The 19,022-nt window shown below is 42.5% G+C and overlaps 1 protein-coding gene across 2 annotated transcripts in view; it reads left to right on the top strand.

The window, feature by feature from the left end:
- The window catches only part of dhx8 (DEAH (Asp-Glu-Ala-His) box polypeptide 8), a 34,972-nt gene extending 16,000 nt beyond the window's left edge, over window positions 1-18,972 (top strand). For both annotated transcript variants that reach the window (XM_060939879.1, XM_060939880.1), the window contains 17 exons: window positions 100-244; window positions 4,217-4,420; window positions 4,641-4,728; window positions 4,855-4,952; window positions 6,500-6,647; window positions 7,234-7,415; window positions 7,589-7,783; window positions 12,250-12,435; window positions 12,701-12,911; window positions 13,080-13,261; window positions 13,356-13,496; window positions 13,582-13,737; window positions 14,450-14,587; window positions 14,702-14,830; window positions 17,308-17,504; window positions 17,632-17,811; window positions 17,921-18,972. In XM_060939879.1, coding sequence (XP_060795862.1) covers window positions 100-244; window positions 4,217-4,420; window positions 4,641-4,728; window positions 4,855-4,952; window positions 6,500-6,647; window positions 7,234-7,415; window positions 7,589-7,783; window positions 12,250-12,435; window positions 12,701-12,911; window positions 13,080-13,261; window positions 13,356-13,496; window positions 13,582-13,737; window positions 14,450-14,587; window positions 14,702-14,830; window positions 17,308-17,504; window positions 17,632-17,811; window positions 17,921-18,140 — 2,800 coding nt within the window. In that variant the 3' untranslated portion in view covers window positions 18,141-18,972. The remainder of the gene's footprint in view (window positions 1-99; window positions 245-4,216; window positions 4,421-4,640; window positions 4,729-4,854; window positions 4,953-6,499; window positions 6,648-7,233; window positions 7,416-7,588; window positions 7,784-12,249; window positions 12,436-12,700; window positions 12,912-13,079; window positions 13,262-13,355; window positions 13,497-13,581; window positions 13,738-14,449; window positions 14,588-14,701; window positions 14,831-17,307; window positions 17,505-17,631; window positions 17,812-17,920) is intronic.
- Window positions 18,973-19,022: the final 50 nt, after the last annotated feature.

Raw genomic sequence — 19,022 nt, 5'->3', positions numbered from 1 at the left:
CTAACGTGGTCCTTTTTTATGAGCGTTATGTATATGCATCAAATGAACTCGAGCAACTTTTTATTGTCATCTGATCGATATACTTGTATGTGGATACAGGAAACGTTGGGAGGGCTTGGTTCATATCTCTGAGCTTAGAAGAGAGGGCAGAGTGGCAAATGTGGCAGATGTGGTCAGTAAAGGTCAGAGGGTGAAGGTCAAGGTATTGTCCTTCACAGGCTCTAAGACCAGCCTGAGCATGAAGGTAAGTGGGCAAACAAACAGCTCATCCAATGTACACCGATCAGCCATAAGATTAAAAACACTGACGGGTAAAGTGAATTACATTGATTGTTGTTACAGTGGCACCTGTTAATGGGTGGGATATATTAGGCAGCAAGAGAACAGTCAGTTCTCGAAGTTGATGTGTTGGAAGCAGGAAAAATGGGCAAGCGTAAGGATCTGAGTGACTTTGACAAGGGCTAAGGCCCAATTCAAATTTCTACCCCTACCCCTCCCCCTTCCCCTTGGCCCTTCCCCTTGAAACTGAGCTACAAGGGATAGGGCTTGAAATTCAACCCTTACGTATTGGGATAGCCCTTCAACGATCGCATACGTCATCGCGTACCTCCGTCAGCGTTTACGTGAGCAAAACACGACCAAATGTGTCATTGGCTGCGACCAGCCGCTACAGTCAGAGCCAGAGGCAGAACCAGAAATCTCTGCTGGCAGGGTGTGATTTGTTAACTAACACCACTGAATGGGATATCTTTGGCGCTTTGTGCACCACATCCAACAGAATGAGGTGTCAGAACACTCATGTAAACAATAAAAGCGAGAATAACAGAACAAAACGTACGCAGTCAAGCAAACGAAAACAATACTCACTCCCAAAGCTTTTTAGCAGCAGCTTGGATTTCAGAAATCGCTGCTCATTCTCAGCTCGAAAGCGAATCAAGCGGCGTGTTTCCTCTGGATAACAACTTAAAACACGTAAATAATGGAGAAAATACATTTATGACAATCTTTCGCCGCGGGAACCGCCATCTTTCCGAAATCCGCATGAAATCTCGCTGAAATCCGCATGGCATTGTGGGAAATCACTCAAACCCCTTCGTTCGGAGTCAGCTCCAGGAAAATCTCCGTTTGGAGGGGTACAGAAGCCCTACCCCTTCCCCTACCCCTCCGCGTTAACTGGGATTGGGATACCCCTACCCCTTCACGTGAACGCGCAAAATGGAGGGGAAGGGCCAAGGGGTTGGTCCAAGGGGTGAAATGGGATTCGGCCTAAATTGTGATGGTGAGATGACTGGGTTGGAGCGTCTCCAAAACGGTAGAAATGCACCGATACCACATTTGTGAAAACTGATACGAGTATGAGTACTATCATTTCAGTACTTGCCGATACCGAGTACTACCGATACTGTTGATGTTATTAAAATATAATTTTTCAAAAATTGCAGCATTTGAATATTTAATAGGCCTACTTTATCTATTTCCCGTGAATGTTGTTTTCTAACTGGAGTGATCATGCACACGGGTTCACATTGACAATCTCCGCTGCTCCAGAAGCGCAGAGTAGCCTTGAGTCCACGTCACACAGCCAGACAGCGCCTCTTCACGGTAGCGCTTATCTTTTGCAACATTGTTACAATAATGTTGCAAAACCTAAGTGCTGCTGCTAGGCCTACATAACAATGTTGCAAAAGAAGCGCTACCGTGAAATGAAGAGGCGCTGTCTGCTGGCAGTGTAACGTGGACTACAAGGCTATCTGCGCTTCCGTGTGCAACCTCTCTCGATTGTCGCGCAACATTCACTCCCAGAAAACTACACTCATTGCAAATAGCCTACACAAAGAATTAAATATTTAGCTGCTGCAATTTCTGAAAAAGGCTGCTATTTATTTGGATTAGATTACAATGTCCAACTTTCGAAGTCAAGAAAGACTTGCACTCTTGCAACATGTAAGACCGATTGTTGATGAAGGGAGGAGAGAGCAGTGAGTTACCACATGCAGCGTGATCATTTCACTCCGCTGGTCACTTACCCCCTCTATCATCGGCCTTCCGCAACATTGCGGTCTTGGTTGACTTAAGGGTTGTTCTGGTGGTGCGCTTAAACTACTCCAATTACATTTAGCAACAAGACAAGGGCGTGAAAGGGAGGAGCAGTGACCATCGCAACATCACAGAGAGCGCACAAGATAACAGTGGCGGCCGGCGACGATGTATTATTTAATTTCCATCGCCAGTAATGCAGACTAAAATATGCCCCCCCCCCTCCTCTCATGTGCATGTGCGCACATCCTGCTGTGTGCTGCAGGAGAGTTGAATGCCTCGAGCACGCTCTTGTTCAGTCGCAGAACTTGTTAGGCAGACGCTGTTGCTGTCCATTCGCAACATCGCGTCCCGTGCTCGTGGAGCTCCATGCCTGTAGATGGGACGTCAATTTCCTTGGTCTTAGCGTTGCCCTCAACTGAAACAAGTTGGAAAACTCAATCAGCCATTTCTTAAAGCTCTCTCTCTCACTCTTCACTCTTAAACTCTCCCGGTTGGACTCGTACTTAAAAACTCTGCCGGTTGGATTCACCTATACAAAAATCCGATTTTCATTTGTTTGTTAGTGAGTAGCCTGTCCTACAAAACCCTTACCTAGGCGAATAGCCAACATTAAAAAAGGACACCGTTGGGGATCTTAGCGTAGGCCTATCTGCGTATGGCAGCGAAAGGGAGTGGAGTGTGGAGAGATGTTTAAAATGACAGTGCTGGGGAAAGATGTTGTGACGGCACTGTTTCATGACTACGCAAACACATCTTCGTCATGGAAAAATGGGTTGTTGTCGAACAATTTTTTTTGTCTTCTGACAAAATTAGCGTATGCTCAATGCTTGAGATTTACAATTTTTTTCCTGGGAGAGGCTTTTTTTCCTCGAACGGACGCTGGCAAAAGGCGCTTCACGGAACACTATCGGCGCATGGTATAGCCGATCATATTATGCTCAAGCCTGAGCTCAACAATGCTTCAGTTTTTTTTTTCTCTCTCGAATGGAACAAAAAGCGCTGCGGGGAGCATTGGTATCGGCGCATGGGATCGGCACTGGTATCGGTTCATGGTATCGGCAACTGTTTGACAAGTACGAGTATGAGTATATTAGTGGAGTATCGGGGCCGATGCCGATGCCAGTATTGGTATCGGTGCATGCTTACAAAACGGCACATCTGGGGTGTTCCCGGTATGAAGTGGATAGTACCTACGAAACGTGGTCCAAGGAAGGCCAACCAGTGACAGGGTCATGAATGTTGAAGGCTCATTGATTCACATGGGAGACAAACACTAGCCCAATCCTACATAAGAGCTTCTGTAGCACAAACTGCTGAAAAAGTTAATGCTGGCTAAAACAGAAAGGTGTCAGCATTCACTTTTTCAGCAATTTGTGCTACAGAAGCTCTTCTGTTGCCCCTTTTCCACCAAAGCAGTTCCAGGGCTGGTTCGGGGCCAGTGCTTAGTTTGGAACCGGGTTTTCTGTTTCCACTGACAAAGAACTGGCTCTGGGGCCAGAAAAACCGGTTCCAGGCTAGCACCAACTCTCTGCTGGGCCAGAGGAAAGAACCGCTTACGTCAGCAGGGGGGCGGAGTTGTTAAGACCAACAACAATAACAAGACCGCGAAAGATCGCCATTTTTAAGCGACGAGAAGCAGCAGCTGTACAAATGCGAAGTCATTTATTATTGTTGTTGTTGTTGCTGCTGCTTCTTCCGTGTTGTTTTTGCTTCTATATTCGCACCAAGGTTTATGCAAATGTAGCGATGTAACTGACGTATACAGTGACGTAATGACGTGGCTTCCCTTAGCACCGCGAGCTATGGAAAAACAAACTGGTTCTCAGCTGGCTCGCAAGTTGAATGAGTTGTGAACCAGCACCAGCACTGGCCCTGAACCAGCCCTGGAACTGATTTGGTGGAAAAGGGGTATGTGGGACTGGACTATAAATAAAAATGCATATCCCACCCCTTGACAGGTGCCACTGTAACAACATAATCAGTGTAATTCACTTTACCTGTCAGTGTTCTTAAGTTTATGGCTGATTGGAGTATGCATGTGCAGCATTTTTCATTAAAATTTCATTAAATGAAAAACTTCAGTAGGTACCGGATAATGTGCAGAGGCAATGGCATTAGCACTCCTCTTTTGTTTCTGCATGCAAGAGTGATGATGTTTACTTTTTATATTTGTCAGGATGTTGACCAGGAAACGGGTGAGGACTTAAATCCTAACAGAAGGAGGAATGTTGGTGGTGAGGGTCAGGAGGAGTCAGCCATGAGGAATCCAGACAGACCTACCAACCTCAACCTGGGTCATGCTCCTGAGGTGGAGGATGACACACTCGAACGCAAGAGACTGACCAAGATCTCTGATCCTGAGAAGTGGGAGATCAAACAAGTATGCATTCCTGCACAACTCGTTGTGTGGAAAGATTATATTACAGCTACTTGTTTAGTCTTTTTTGAATTGGCCATTTGTATACCAACAAATTCCTGAATAATTGCTTATCCATTAGATGGCAGCGTTGTCTTCTATCGTAAAAGCTGTGTTGCTACAATAAAGACCTGTCGAATGTTATGTTAATAATGTGTTGGTATTTATTCATTCATGTCTCCAGATGATTGCTGCCAATGTGCTGTCCAAAGAGGAATTTCCAGACTTTGATGAGGAGACAGGGATCCTACCTAAAGTGGACGATGAAGAGGGTATACTGAAGTGACTTCTGCTTTCCTTAACATAAAAGCTCATTCACACACACTTGTTCTTGAGCACTGTAATCGTTCCTGTTCATTCAGTGTGTTTTTTACTTTCTCTAATTATCCATCTCTCAGATGAGGACCTGGAGATTGAACTGGTGGAAGAGGAGCCGCCTTTCCTGAGAGGACACACCAAACAGAGCATGGATATGAGCCCTGTGAAAATAGTGAAGGTCTTAAACATTCTAATTTGAATATGCCAAGTTTATTTCTATAGCGCTTTTAACAATAGACATTGTCGCAAAGCAGCTTTACAGAATTTGAATGACTTTAAACATGAGCTAATTTTATCCCTAATCTATCCCCAATGAGCGCGACAGTGGCAAGGCAAAACTCCCTCAGACAACACGAGGAAGAAACCTCGAGAGGAACTAGATTCAAAAGGGAACCCATCCTCATTTGGACGACAACAGACAACATGGCTATAACATTAACAGTTTTAACATGAAGTCAGTTTTTTGTTGATGTTATAACTCTTCATTGATGGAAACTTGAGTGCAAAACTGTTCATGACAACTGCAGTCCGAAAGTTAGCAAGCCAACTGTAGTCCTCAGCCATAAAAGCATTACTGTAAGAGTCCAGAGCATCTTCCAAGTGTGACTTTCAGTTGTCAATATGGGGCTGTCCTCCACAGGAGTGATGTGATGAGACTCTGACCAGACATAGGGCATCAGGATGGATCAGGCAGGTCTGATCCTGCTGGGGGGGAGAGAAAAAAACCACAGGTTGTTAGGTATGCCCAATGTCACCTGAAGAAGTAGAAACAGTATACGTTTTGCGCTGAGTGCAAGCAGGGACTCTGGCAAAACTAACTATGACAGCATAACTAAAAGGGGAGAGCCAGAAGGTAACGCAGGCATGAGGGAGCCCCGGGACATAAAGCAGCCAGCCACTACACCGTGAGCAAGCGAGTGGGGGACTGACAGCATCCATACATCCCAGTTTACCAAATTGGGATGTCAAACAGGGTTTTTTCTAGAAAAATTTAGTATGAGGGCACTCACCATGGCGAGGGAGCGAAGCGGGGGGGTGTGCCAGTTGTCCCCCCCCCCGCCGTGCAAAGCCTTTGAAAAATGCTCCAATGGGACATTCTGAGGCTATCTGAGAGGGAAATTATAACAAATTGTCTGTCAACGTTGAAAAAGAAAGAAGTAATCTTCTTCTGCCCCGGACAGTCTTTGGCTTTCTTCCGCTTCGTGCCGCAGGATGACATCTTTAAATGCCCAAGTGTCAACAAAAACAACTCGCGAACTACTTCTGTCAAAAACTCCTGTGCCGGTGGGTGAAAGGTCATTCAGTCTTGAGAAATCTCGCTCTACAAGTCAGCTGACCTTGTATGTAACCCATGTCAAATCTCGCAAGAGCAGCCGTGACAAGTAAACAACTAAATAACATGGCGCCTCAGTCTGGAAAACGCCAATTCGGATTGTTTTTGCACCGTCTGGCGGTGTATCTACTATGATTGGAATGTTTTTGGAGCAATTATAACGTATTTGATGATCAGACACATTGTCACGTAGTGTTGCTGGGGTGTTTTCACGGAGTCGGTAAGGGGGCGCACGCCGAGAGTAAGAGGGCACAGCGCCCCTGTTCCCCCGTTTAGACGAAAGCCTGTCAAATGTGACTCATGAAGATGTGCCTGTAACTCATGCTATGTCCTTCTCTCTCTCTCTCTCTCTCTCTCTCTCTCTCTCTCTCTCTCTCTTTCCCTTTCTTTAGAACCCTGATGGCTCGCTGTCTCAAGCAGCCATGATGCAGAGCGCTCTTGCTAAAGAAAGGCGGGAAGTGAAGCAGGCTCAGCGTGAGGCTGAGATGGACTCCATTCCTATGGGTCTCAACAAGCACTGGGTGGACCCTCTACCTGACGGTATGATTGTGTTATTTTGAGAATTGTAGCCTTAGGGCGTACTGACGCTAAGAACGATTCCCTTGTACCACTCCCAAGAGCGATTGTCCTCATTCCACCGCTGGCCTGCACTCGTATTGCATTTAATGTTCTGGTCCCGAGTGTGCTTACATCATCATGATTCAGCTTTACTTGCCAACTACAATCATTATTCATCAATAAGCTGAGAACCAGACCCATTATTAACCCAAATATTCTCCGTTGAATTAAAAAGTGCACACTGTAGCATTCGAGTTCTGTGTGGTTTGTGATCACACCATCTGTACAGTTACTGAGCTTAAAAATGTGATGATCATTACATAACATTAAGCACTGCCCCTACCAAGCATGAAAGGCTAGAGTGTGACTAAACAGTGCGTTTGATGGCCATCTGGTTTCCTGCAGCCTGTTAAAAGGATAGAGGAAGGCTGATCTGCGGTTATCTCTGCTAACTGTATGTCCTCTGGACTGGCAAGAGTCCATCCTTCTTGTCCCTACCTTAATAAGTGCACTCCTCTGTTTGTCCATGCTACCCCCCCTGCCTTTTTTTATTTACCTACACATGCAGCTGAAGGCAGGCAGATTGCAGCTAACATGCGGGGCATTGGCATGATGCCCAACGACATCCCAGAGTGGAAGAAGCATGCTTTTGGTGGCAACAAGGCCTCATACGGAAAGAAGACACAGCTGTCCATCATCGAACAACGAGAGAGTCTGCCCATCTACAAGCTCAAAGAGCAGCTCATTCAGGTTTGTGTTTTTGCATTCATGATGCAGTTATTTAATTGCAAATTTCTGTATGGTTATGATGACAGGTCTTTGTTTAGTGCGGTTTCTTTGTGTATAATTTCTGATCAGAAGGGTCTACTGGGAGCATGTGACATGAGAACTCATTATGCTCTGGTGTTGTCATATTGTTACAGGCTGTTCATGATAACCAGATCCTGATTGTGATTGGAGAGACAGGCTCAGGGAAGACCACACAGATCACTCAGTACCTGGCTGAAGCTGGATATACAGCTCGTGGGAAGATTGGCTGCACACAGCCGAGAAGAGTGGCTGCCATGTCTGTGGCTAAGAGAGTGTCAGAAGAATATGGTTGTTGTTTGGGACAGGAGGTAAATAAGATCTATTAATATTGTACAGCCCCAATTCCCAAATAAACCAGGATGCTATATAAAGCGTAAATTAAAACAGAATGTGATGATTTGGGAATCATGGAAACTCTATATTTCATTAAAAATAATACAAAGATGACATGTAGAAGCTGAGAAATTTTCTTGTTTGTTGAAAAATATATGCTCAATTTGATGCCAGCAACATGTTTCAAACAAGATGGGACAGTAGCATATTTACTACTGTTATATCACCTCTACTTTTAACAACACACTGTAAATGTTTGGGAACGGAGGAGACCAGTTGCTGTAGATTTGTCCCATTCTTGCCTGATATACAATTTCAGTTGCAATGGGGGTTGTATTTTGTGCTTCATAATGTATCAAATGTTTTCAGTGGGAGACAGGTCTGGACTGCAGGCAGGCCAGTTTAGCACCTGGACTCTCTTACTACAGAGTCATGCAGTTGTAACATGTGCAGGATACTTTTTGGCATTGTCTTGCTGGAAGAAGGAAGGCGAGAGCATTTTTTTTTCTTCTTCAACATTTCCCTGAAAAAATGTTATCTGCATGGCAGCAGGTTGCTCCAAAACCTATATGTACCATTCAGAATTAATGGTGCCTTCCCAGATGTGCAAGCTAGCCATGCCATGTGCACTAATGCCCCCCCCATACCAGAAAATACCCCATACCATCACAGATGCTGGCTTTTGAATTGTGTGCTGATAAGCTAGATGATAACACACTTTAGCCCAGAGAATGCGGCATCCTTGATTTTTTTTTTTCCAAAATGAATTTCGATTCATTAGACCACAGGACAGTTTTCCACTTCATCTCAGTCCATCATAAATGAGCCCGGGCTCAGAGAAGGCAGCATTGTTTCTGGATATTGTTTATATATGGTTTTAACTTGTATTTGTGGATGCAGTGATGAAATGTGTTCACAGACGATGGTTCTCTAAAGTGTTCCTGAGCCCATACAGTGATTCCTACTACAGAGCCATGTCTGTTTTTAATGCAGTGTCACCTGAGGGCACAAAAATCACAGGCATCCAGTGTTGATTTTCGGCCTTGTCCCTTGCGTACAGAGATTTCTCAGAATTCTCTGAATCTTTTAATGCTATTAGATGATGTGATCACCAAATTCTGTGCAGTTTTACATTGAGGAATGTCTCATCTCATCTCATTATCTGTAGCCGCTTTATCCTGTTCTACAGGGTTGCAGGCAAGCTGGAGTCTGTCCCAGCTGACTACAGGCGAAAGGCGGGGTACACCCTGGACAAGTCGCCAGGTCATCACAGGGCTGACACATAGACACAGACAACCATTCACACTCACATTCACACCTACGGTCAATTTAGTGTCACCAGGTAACCTAACCTGCATGTCTTTGGACTGTGGGGGAAACCGGAGCACCCGGAGGAAACCCATGCGGACACGGGGAGAACATGCAAACTCCACACAGAAAGGCCCTCGCCGGCCACGGGGCTCGAACCCGGACCTTCTTGCTGTGAGGCGACAGCGCTAACCACTACACCACCGTGCCGCCACATTGAGGAATGTTATTCTTAAATTGTTGCACTATTTGCCCACACAGTCTTTCACAGTGGCGAACCCCTCCCCATCTTTACTACTGAGAGACTCAACAATGCTCTTTTTATCCCCAGTCATGCTACTGACCTGTTGCCAGTTAACCTAATTATTTTATCATTACACAACTTTTATCTTTTATTGCTTCTGTCCCAAATTGTCAGTCTTTTATTGCGCCTGTCCTAAATTTTTTCAAACATGCTGCTGGCACTAAATTCAAAGTGATCATATGTTTTTCAAAAAGCAACAAGATTTCTGGCTTCGTACTATTTTTAATGAAATATTATATATACACAGTTGTGTTCAAAATAATAGCAGTCCAACATGACTAACCCGATCAATCACTGTTTTTGGTAGAAATTGTTACTACATGGCAAATAATTTACCAGTAGGTGTAGGAGAGTCATAGAAAACCAACAGACCCAACATTCATGATATGCCTGCTCCTGAGTCTGTGTAATTGAATAATTAAGTGAAAGGGGCGTGTTCAAAATAATAGCAGTGTGGACTTCAATTAGTGACGTCATTCATTCTGTGAAAAAACAAGTATCAATCAGGTGGCACTAATTTAAGGATGAAGCCAGCACATGTTGTACATGCATTTCTCTCTGAAAACCTGAACAAAAAAAAAAAGGGTCATTCCAGACATTGTTCAGAAGAACAGCGTGCTCTGATTAAAACGCTGATTGGAGAGGGGAAAACATATAAAGAAGTGCAGAAAATGATAGGCTGCTCGGTTAAAATGATCTCCAACGCTTTAAAATAGACAGCAAAACCAGAGAGACGTGGAAGAAAACTGAAGACTACCATTTGACTGGATCGAAGAATAGCCAGAATGGCAAAGACTCAGCCAGTGATCAGCTCCAGGGTGATCAAAGACGGTCTGAAGTTACCTGTGAGTACTGTGACAATTAGAAGACGCCTGTGTGAAGCTAATCTATCGGCAAGAAGCCCCCGCAAAGTTCCACTGTTAAAAAAAAAAAAAAAGTGGTGAAGAGGATACAGTTTGCCAAAGAACACATCAACTGGCCTAAAGAGAAATGGAGAAACATTTTGTGGACTGATGAAAGTAAGATTGTTCTTTCTGGGTCCAAGGGCCGCAGACAGTTTGTCAGACGACCCCCAAACACTGAATTCAAGCCACAGTACACTCTGAAGACAGTGAAGCATGGTGGTGCAAGCATCATGATATGGGAATGTGTCTCTTACTATGGTGTCAGGCCTATTTATCGCATACCAGGGATCATGGATCCGTTTGAATATATCTAAATACTTGAAGAGGTCATGTCGCCTTATGCTGAAGAGGAAATGCCCTTGAAATGGGTGTTTCAACAAGACAACGACCCCAAACACACCAGTAAGTGAGCAGCATCTTGGTTCCAGACCAACAAAATGAAAGTTATGGAGTGGCCAGCCCAATCCCCGGACCTTAATCCGATTGAAAACTCGTGGGGTGACATCAAAAATGCTGTTTCTGAGGCAAAACCAAGAAATGCAGAGGAATTGTGGAATGTTGTCAAATCATCCTGGGCTGGAATACCTGTTCACAGGTGCCAGAAGTTGGTCGTCTCCGTGCAACACAGATGTGAAGCAGTTCTCAGAAACCGTGGTTATACAACTAAATATTAGTTTAGTGATTCACAGGAATGCTAAATCCTAAAGATTTTTTCAGTTTATACAGTAAATATTTGAGTTTGTAATGAAAAATGCAGACACTGCTATTTTTTTGAGGAGCCCAATGTTCATTTTTCTTCGTTTCTGTAAAGTAATTAAAGTATTGGTACATTTTTCTTCATGTTTTGATGTAGAATATAATGTGCAGTGTTCCCAATGCATGGAAATAAAAACTATTATAAGGATTTTGAGCTTTACTCACGTTTTTAAACACACTATTATTTTGAACACAACTGTGTGTGTGTGTGTGTGTGTGTGTGTGTGTGTGTGTGTATATATATATATATATATATATATATATATATATATATATATATATATATATGAGTGATTCCACGCTTATGGGTACTGAAATGGGGACATGAACTTATTTTTAAAAATTCACCTAAAACCATTTCTTTTTTTACCATCAGGTCACAAAACGTAATCTTTAATGAATGATATGTTAAAAGATAACTTTAATTTTCTGAGATGTAATAAAAACATATTTATATGCCAAAGTCAGAACGTAACAGAAGTGTTGTGGACATATATATTCTCAATTTTAACAATGTAGAATTACTTTTTGAAACATAGGAAGGTGATGTTTTAGCAAATATAATTAATAAACATGTGTAGTCGAATAAACATACACATTCTTTCAATAAGATTAACATGGTATATAGCTAGATTGTAATTAATTTGTAACAGACACGAGATGGACAATCGTAACAGAAGTAATGTAACAGACATCATTTTGGAACTCATAGGCTTGACTTTGACATATAAATGTTTTTATTACATCTCAGAAAATTAAAGTTATCTTATATCATTCATTAAAGATTACATGTTTTGTGACCTGATGGTAAAAAAAAGAAATGGTTTTAGGTAAATAAGTTCATGTCCCCATTTCAGTACCCATAAGCGTGGAATCACTCATATATATATATATATATATATATATATATATATATATATATATATATATATATATATATATATATAAAAATATAATATAATATTTTCTTTTTTTTTTTTTTTTTTGTGAATCGCGTACAGTTTTTATTTACATTTTACACAGCGTTCCACCTTTTTTTGGAATTAGGGGTGTACGTTTATGGTATCCAACACATGCCTGCCAAATCCATTTGTTGCCTTTTAGTTAGTTAAGCCTTGCACTGCCTGGGATAGTCATAATCATAACATCTTCCTTCCTGTTTATGCAGGTCGGCTACACTATCCGTTTTGAGGACTGCACGAGTCCAGACACAGTCATCAAGTACATGACAGATGGTATGCTGCTCAGAGAGTGTCTGATTGACCCTGATCTGGGCCAGTATGCTATCATCATGCTGGACGAGGCTCATGAGAGGACCATCCACACCGACGTGCTCTTTGGCCTGCTCAAGAAGGTAGAGCCATTATGATGACCTAAAATCTGCTGGAAAATAAAGGAGTAGCTTGTACGTTAAGATGGCTGGTGTGCTCTACAAATTAGTATAGCAAGATTTGAGAACTCGGTGCTCCCGTTTTCTCATTAACAATTGGCTAATGAAAATGGTACTGAAGCATATTCCGCCATGTCAGAAAACACTTTATCTTATTGTGGCTACGTTGACTTGATGAAGATAATCGCACTTTATAGCCATCGCGTTATTTTGGGTTCTTTTTATGCAGACTGTACAGAAACGCCCAGACATGAAGCTGATTGTGACATCTGCTACACTGGATGCTGTGAAGTTCTCCCAGTATTTCTACGAGGCCCCCATTTTCACCATTCCAGGTCGTACTTATCCAGTAGAGGTGCTGTACACTAAAGAGCCGGAGACCGATTACCTGGATGCCAGTCTGATCACAGTCATGCAGATCCACCTCACTGAGCCACCGGGTAAATAGCAGCAATAAGTAAACACGGATTGAGGTCCCAGGATTTAAATAGTTTGACTTTTTCTGATGTAAGGGATGTTGTAATAGAATATTTGACTATAATCTAATCGGTCATGATCACGTCAAGTCAGTAGTTATAACATCAGTAACTTTTTGTTTGAAACTGTAGGTGATATTCTGGTGTTCTTGACGGGTCAAGAGGAGATCGACACAGCCTGTGAGATCCTGTATGAGCGAATGAAATCACTCGGCCCTGACGTGCCAGAGCTGATCATCCTACCTGTGTACTCTGCGCTGCCCAGTGAGATGCAGACCAGGATCTTTGACCCAGCTCCACCTGGCAGCAGAAAGGTATCAGCTGCTGTTCTGTAGTAGCGATGTACTACTGCCTTCCAACTTATTACGATTGTTTAACCATGACTCTGTACTTCACTTATGTCTGTAGGTGGTCATTGCGACAAACATTGCTGAGACTTCTCTGACCATTGATGGAATCTACTATGTAGTGGATCCAGGTTTTGTCAAGCAGAAGGTGTACAACTCAAAAACCGGCATTGACCAGCTTGTAGTGACCCCCATTTCTCAGGTACATACACACATGCATGTAGCTGAAGGTTAAAAATTGCATACTATAGCGCTATAAACACTTAACTCTGTCTGTTGTGTTTTAGGCCCAGGCTAAACAGCGAGCAGGCCGAGCAGGGAGGACAGGACCTGGCAAGTGCTACAGACTGTACACAGAACGGGCATATAGAGATGAGATGCTCACCACCAATGTGCCTGAGATCCAGAGAACTAACCTGGCCAGCACTGTGCTCTCCCTTAAGGTGTGTGTGTGTGTGTGTGTGTGTGTGTGTGTGTGTGTGTGTGTGTGTGTGTGTGTGTGTGTGTTTTTAAATACACTTACACTACCGTTCAAAAGTTTGGGGTCACCCAGACAATTTTGTGTTTTCCATGAAAAGTCACACTTTTATTTACCACCATAAGTTGTAAAATGAATAGAAAATATAGTCGAGACATTTTTCTGGCCATTTTGAGCATTTAATCGACCCCACAAATGTGATGCTCCAGAAACTCAATCTGCTCAAAGGAAGGTCAGTTTTATAGCTTCTCTAAAGAGCTCAACTGTTTTCAGCTGTGCTAACATGATTGTACAAGGGTTTTCTAATCATCCATTAGCCTTCTGAGGCAATGAGCAAACACATTGTACCATTAGAACACTGGAGTGAGAGTTGCTGGAAATGGGCCTCTATACACCTATGGAGATATTGCACCAAAAACCAGACATTTGCAGCTAGAATAGTCATTTACCACATTAGCAATGTATAGAGTGGATTTCTGATTAGTTTAAAGTGATCTTCATTGAAAAGAACAGTGCTTTTCTTTCAAAAATAAGGACATTTCAAAGTGACCCCAAACTTTTGAACGGTAGTGTATCTTATTCTTGAACAATTTAGAAACATAAATATGTAATTATTAACCTGAATAGTTAAGGTTTTTTTGTGCTATTTTTGCTCATCAATTTTTGTCACTGTTTAGGCTATGGGCATTAATGACCTGTTATCATTTGACTTCATGGACGCTCCTCCTATGGAGACACTGATCACAGCAATGGAACAGCTGTACACATTAGGAGCTCTGGACGATGAGGGATTACTCACTCGTCTTGGGCGCAGGGTATGACTTATTTAAAGACTGTATGTGTCATGTTAATGAAAGTATTGAAATGGTGATAATGTGCACAGCTGTAGTATGAATGCTGAAGTATTTCCTCGTTTCTGTTTGTCTCAGATGGCTGAGTTTCCTCTAGAGCCCATGCTGTGTAAGATGCTCATCATGTCTGTCCATCTGGGCTGCAGTGAAGAGATGCTAACCATAGTGTCCATGCTCTCTGTGCAGAACGTCTTCTACAGGCCAAAGGTAAACCTCCTTCATAACACTCATGGCCAGTGTAAATGTTTTGGGGTTTTTTTTTTTTTCTTTTTAAATTCCTATCTCCTGCTCTTTTAATTTAAATCTCACCAATTCTATAACCCATGCTTTCAACATGTATTCCAAAATGTACCGAAGAGGAATAAGTTTAAATATAGTGTAATTAACCCTGGCTACAATTTTAAGGGGTGTTCACACGGCAACTTTTACTCCGGTGTAGCACCGGGGCTGCCCCGGTAGAGCGTTCACACGGTACAAAGTTATACCGGTGTAGCCTCTGAAAGCTGCTTAAACCGGTGCAAATCTAACCCTGCTCGGGAGGTGGTTTAAGAAATTTACTCCGGAGTAAATGCTAGTTTGCGGGGCAGCACCGATATAAAATGGGACGTCTGAACGCTACAGGGGTAGACTCACTACGCGTGAGGAGAGTTGATTACATACGGGCATTGCATAATTTGCATCCTGGTATTTTGCGCTTCCAAAATGGCGAACAACAACAGAACTGCGTGTCTTCATCCACGTTGTTTTCCCGGCGCTTGGTGATGCCATGACAACCATCCACATGGCCATGAACGACACGAAGTCGTCGATTTGTTGCCGAATGAATTGTAGAATGCGTTGTTTTCGTGCTCTCTTGTACTTGCACAACCTTTCCTTTCTCTCTTTTACCCTTTTACGGTGTCTGATGGACCGCAACATAGAAAGTTTGTCTGGAGAAGTGTAAACCATGGTTTTTCGATATATCAATCACAAACAAGGCGGGAAAAGGAAGTACATTTTCACGCATGCACATATTTCATTTCCGCATTATTACTATCGTATAGCACGGTCGCAAAAACTGCCGTGTGAACGCAAGTGGGGCTGCACCGGTGCTAACACGCGTCTCTCTAGTAAGCAGGTTTGTGACGTGTGAACGCTCCACAAAATTTACACCGGTGTAAGATATATCACAACAAAATACATCGGTGCAGCATGTGCTGTGTGAACACCCCTTTAGATAAAGCATTATGCTTCATGTACAAAACCGATTGAAATGCCCAGGATTCATGGTTCTGTTTTCCCCCATATAACGGATGGTGGCAATGAAAATAACCTGGATAATGTCTTGTGCGTGTGAGCGTGCATGCCAAAACCTTTCAACAAAGTGAAGTATGACTCAGTACTTGCAGTAAATGCCTCAGTCATGCAACCATCTTTCTCTTTCCACTCTCGTCTCACACATTTTCAAAGTCTAAATGCTTAAACACTTGGGATTGTGGTCTGAGCTACAGGATTTTGTGTCTTCAAATCTGGTGATAGCCTGTGCGTGTGTGTGTAATCTTTTTATATATCATATAACTTTTTTGTTTTTTTTTTTTTTAAATACACTTGCAACACCTTCATGGAACGCTATGGAAGCCCGAAGAACCTTTTAGTTTTGAGTCCGCCCTGCTATTTTAGCAATGCTAACCTTATTAGCTCTCGTTCTCTCCGTTTTTGGTTCTCTGTCAGTGGTATGTCTTTAAATATTTGTATAGCTGACTAGCAGGCCCGTAGTGGCTGTGTGCCACTAACATGGTTGAGTGGTATCCAGTCGCCATGGCACGCACTGTTGCTGAGTTGGCTGTCTCCATATCCCCTGCTGTCTAGCCGACTAGACATGGCTACTTGCCACTAGTTTAATTAAGTGACTTTCCCGCGTCATACCATGCACACTGTTCACTGAGTCTATTGGATTTCCACTAATATACAGCTCTGGGAATGGAGTTGTTTTTTTCCTCTGCACAACAGACCCCTCATTGTCTTTGCCGTGGAAAGGTTAGGCTTAGGATCCAATCACAATGCTTATTTTCATATCCATGTCACTCTAGATTACAGATGCTTAAGGTTTGTCTTCCAAACACAGGCATTAGAATTTTCTTTTGGTCACCTTTCTCTTTATCATGGATGTTTTTGAAATGTATGCAAGCAGCCTTCTGTGATGTCCGTTGGTTTCAGAATATTGCCTTATTTGGTCGACTGGCTCCTGTGTGCCCTCCTACCAAGGAACAGACCATTCGGGATATTGTTTGCATAGAATATCCAGGTGATTCTTTCAAACACTGCTGTTTAGGTATGAACCTGTTACTGGCTACTGACTGTAGTTCTTCAAGACCCAAAAACTGCCAGGGCTTTCCTTGTCATTTGGAACCGCTGCCAACCCACTAAGAACTCTCAGACATTGCCGAGAAAGATAGCTGTGTGCCAGTAGTATTTATTGCAAATACTGTGTCATAAATCAATTCATCACTTTGCTGTATGGTTTCAGCATGCACACGGTCAAGAAGGTATTCAGGTGCTTCTTACCTCCCCAATTATCTGGGGTTGAGTGTTTTGTTAGTTATGGTCAGCATTATAATCAGATACAGAAACACACTGAGGAAGAACAACAGTATTATGTTTCTAAATCAATACAAATGAATGTTCATCTGTATGCTGAATTTCAGGACAAACAGGCTCTAGCTGACCAGAAGAAGGCCAAGTTCCACCAGCCTGAAGGAGACCACCTCACTTTACTGGCTGTCTACAACTCTTGGAAGAACAACAAGTTCTCCAATCCCTGGTGCTACGAGAACTTCATCCAGGCTCGCTCATTACGCCGTGCACAGGATATCCGCAAACAGATGTTGGGCATCATGGACCGGTAAGGAATTTTATAAAGCTTATTTTACAGCTGGCCCAAGATGTAGTTTACTCCATGGAAATTTTGAGTGCATTAAATTGAATGTTTTGAGTAGGTACTTTTATCTGTCTCTTTCTTTCTTTTTTAGACACAAGTTGGACGTGGTGTCATGTGGTAAGGCAACAGTACGTGTGCAGAAGGCAATTTGCAGCGGTTTCTTCCGGAACGCTGCTAAAAAAGACCCTCAGGAAGGTTACAGGACACTCATAGACCAGCAGGTGGTTTACATTCACCCCTCAAGCGCCCTCTTCAACCGACAACCTGAGTGGTATGTCCGAGTCATCGACAACTCGTCAGCCTGTAACTTTGTGTTCTTTGTTGTTGTTGTTGTTGTTCTCTTTGTCCTCTGTGTAACATGCTTTTTCATCTTCTTTCAGGGTGGTATACCATGAACTGGTGTTGACCACCAAAGAGTATATGCGAGAGGTGACGACAATCGACCCACGCTGGCTGGTGGAGTTCGCGCCAGCCTTCTTCAAAGTATCCGACCCGACTCGCCTCAGCAAACAGAAGAAACAGCAGCGTCTCGAGCCTCTCTACAACCGATACGAGGAGCCCAATGCCTGGAGAATTTCCAGAGCTTTCCGCAGGCGCTAGAACACACTTGCAATGTAGTTGTGCTGCTGGTAACACATTGAAAACATTGTGGACAGATCTTGAAACCTTTTTTATAAGTTGATTTGTAAGTACCTGTATTATTGGCATTTGGAATGCTCCTTCTTAAATGGCTTTATAACAAAGGGGACCTTTTTGTCAGTTTAAAGACAAAATAGTTTTCAAATGTATAAATGGACATTTTGTTGTATGACTTTTTTTTTTTTTTTTTCCTGTAACACCTTTTGTTTCTGATTTCCTGGCATGACTTGCTACTACTGTAAAATGATGTACAGAGAGCACATTTGGCTCTGCAGCTCAATATGCATTGGAACGAAACTTAAAATTTTAGCAGACCATCAGTGATGAAAGTGATCGATTCAGTTAGTTTCTTTTATTTTTCTCGCACCATCCTTGTTTTGGATCTAAGTTTATTTATTAACCATTATGGACCGTGACTCAGTACAGGATTCTGGTCCAAGCAAAGTTTCTGTTGTAACTGTTTTGTAGCAGGCAGTGACGAGAAATGTGTACAAGCCTTTTATATTAATCCTCATTATTTTTTTTTTTTAATCTTTTTGGATCCTTTGTGCTGTGAGATAAATATCCATCAAAAAGGCCAGATCAGTGTAATTTCTCCTTTTTTTTTTTTTGGTCCTAGAGCGGGAAATGGGCTGTATTGTTTGTTTCCTTTTAACCAGAAATCCAAGCAGTGAAAACAGACATATCAAGAACACGCCTAATAGCCACTCAATTTAAAATAATCATCACTTAACTTGAAGAAATCCCTGTAAAGCCAAGTTTATTTCAATAAAAGAAACAGATCAGTTGATCATATCATGAATATATGATCTTTTTAAATATAAAAAAACATGTATTTAAAAA

The sequence above is a fragment of the Neoarius graeffei genome, chromosome 14, assembly GCF_027579695.1.
Source record: "Neoarius graeffei isolate fNeoGra1 chromosome 14, fNeoGra1.pri, whole genome shotgun sequence".
In the NCBI taxonomy this organism is placed as follows: Eukaryota; Metazoa; Chordata; class Actinopteri; order Siluriformes; family Ariidae; genus Neoarius; species Neoarius graeffei.
This window is presented reverse-complemented; position numbering and strand designations above follow the sequence as displayed.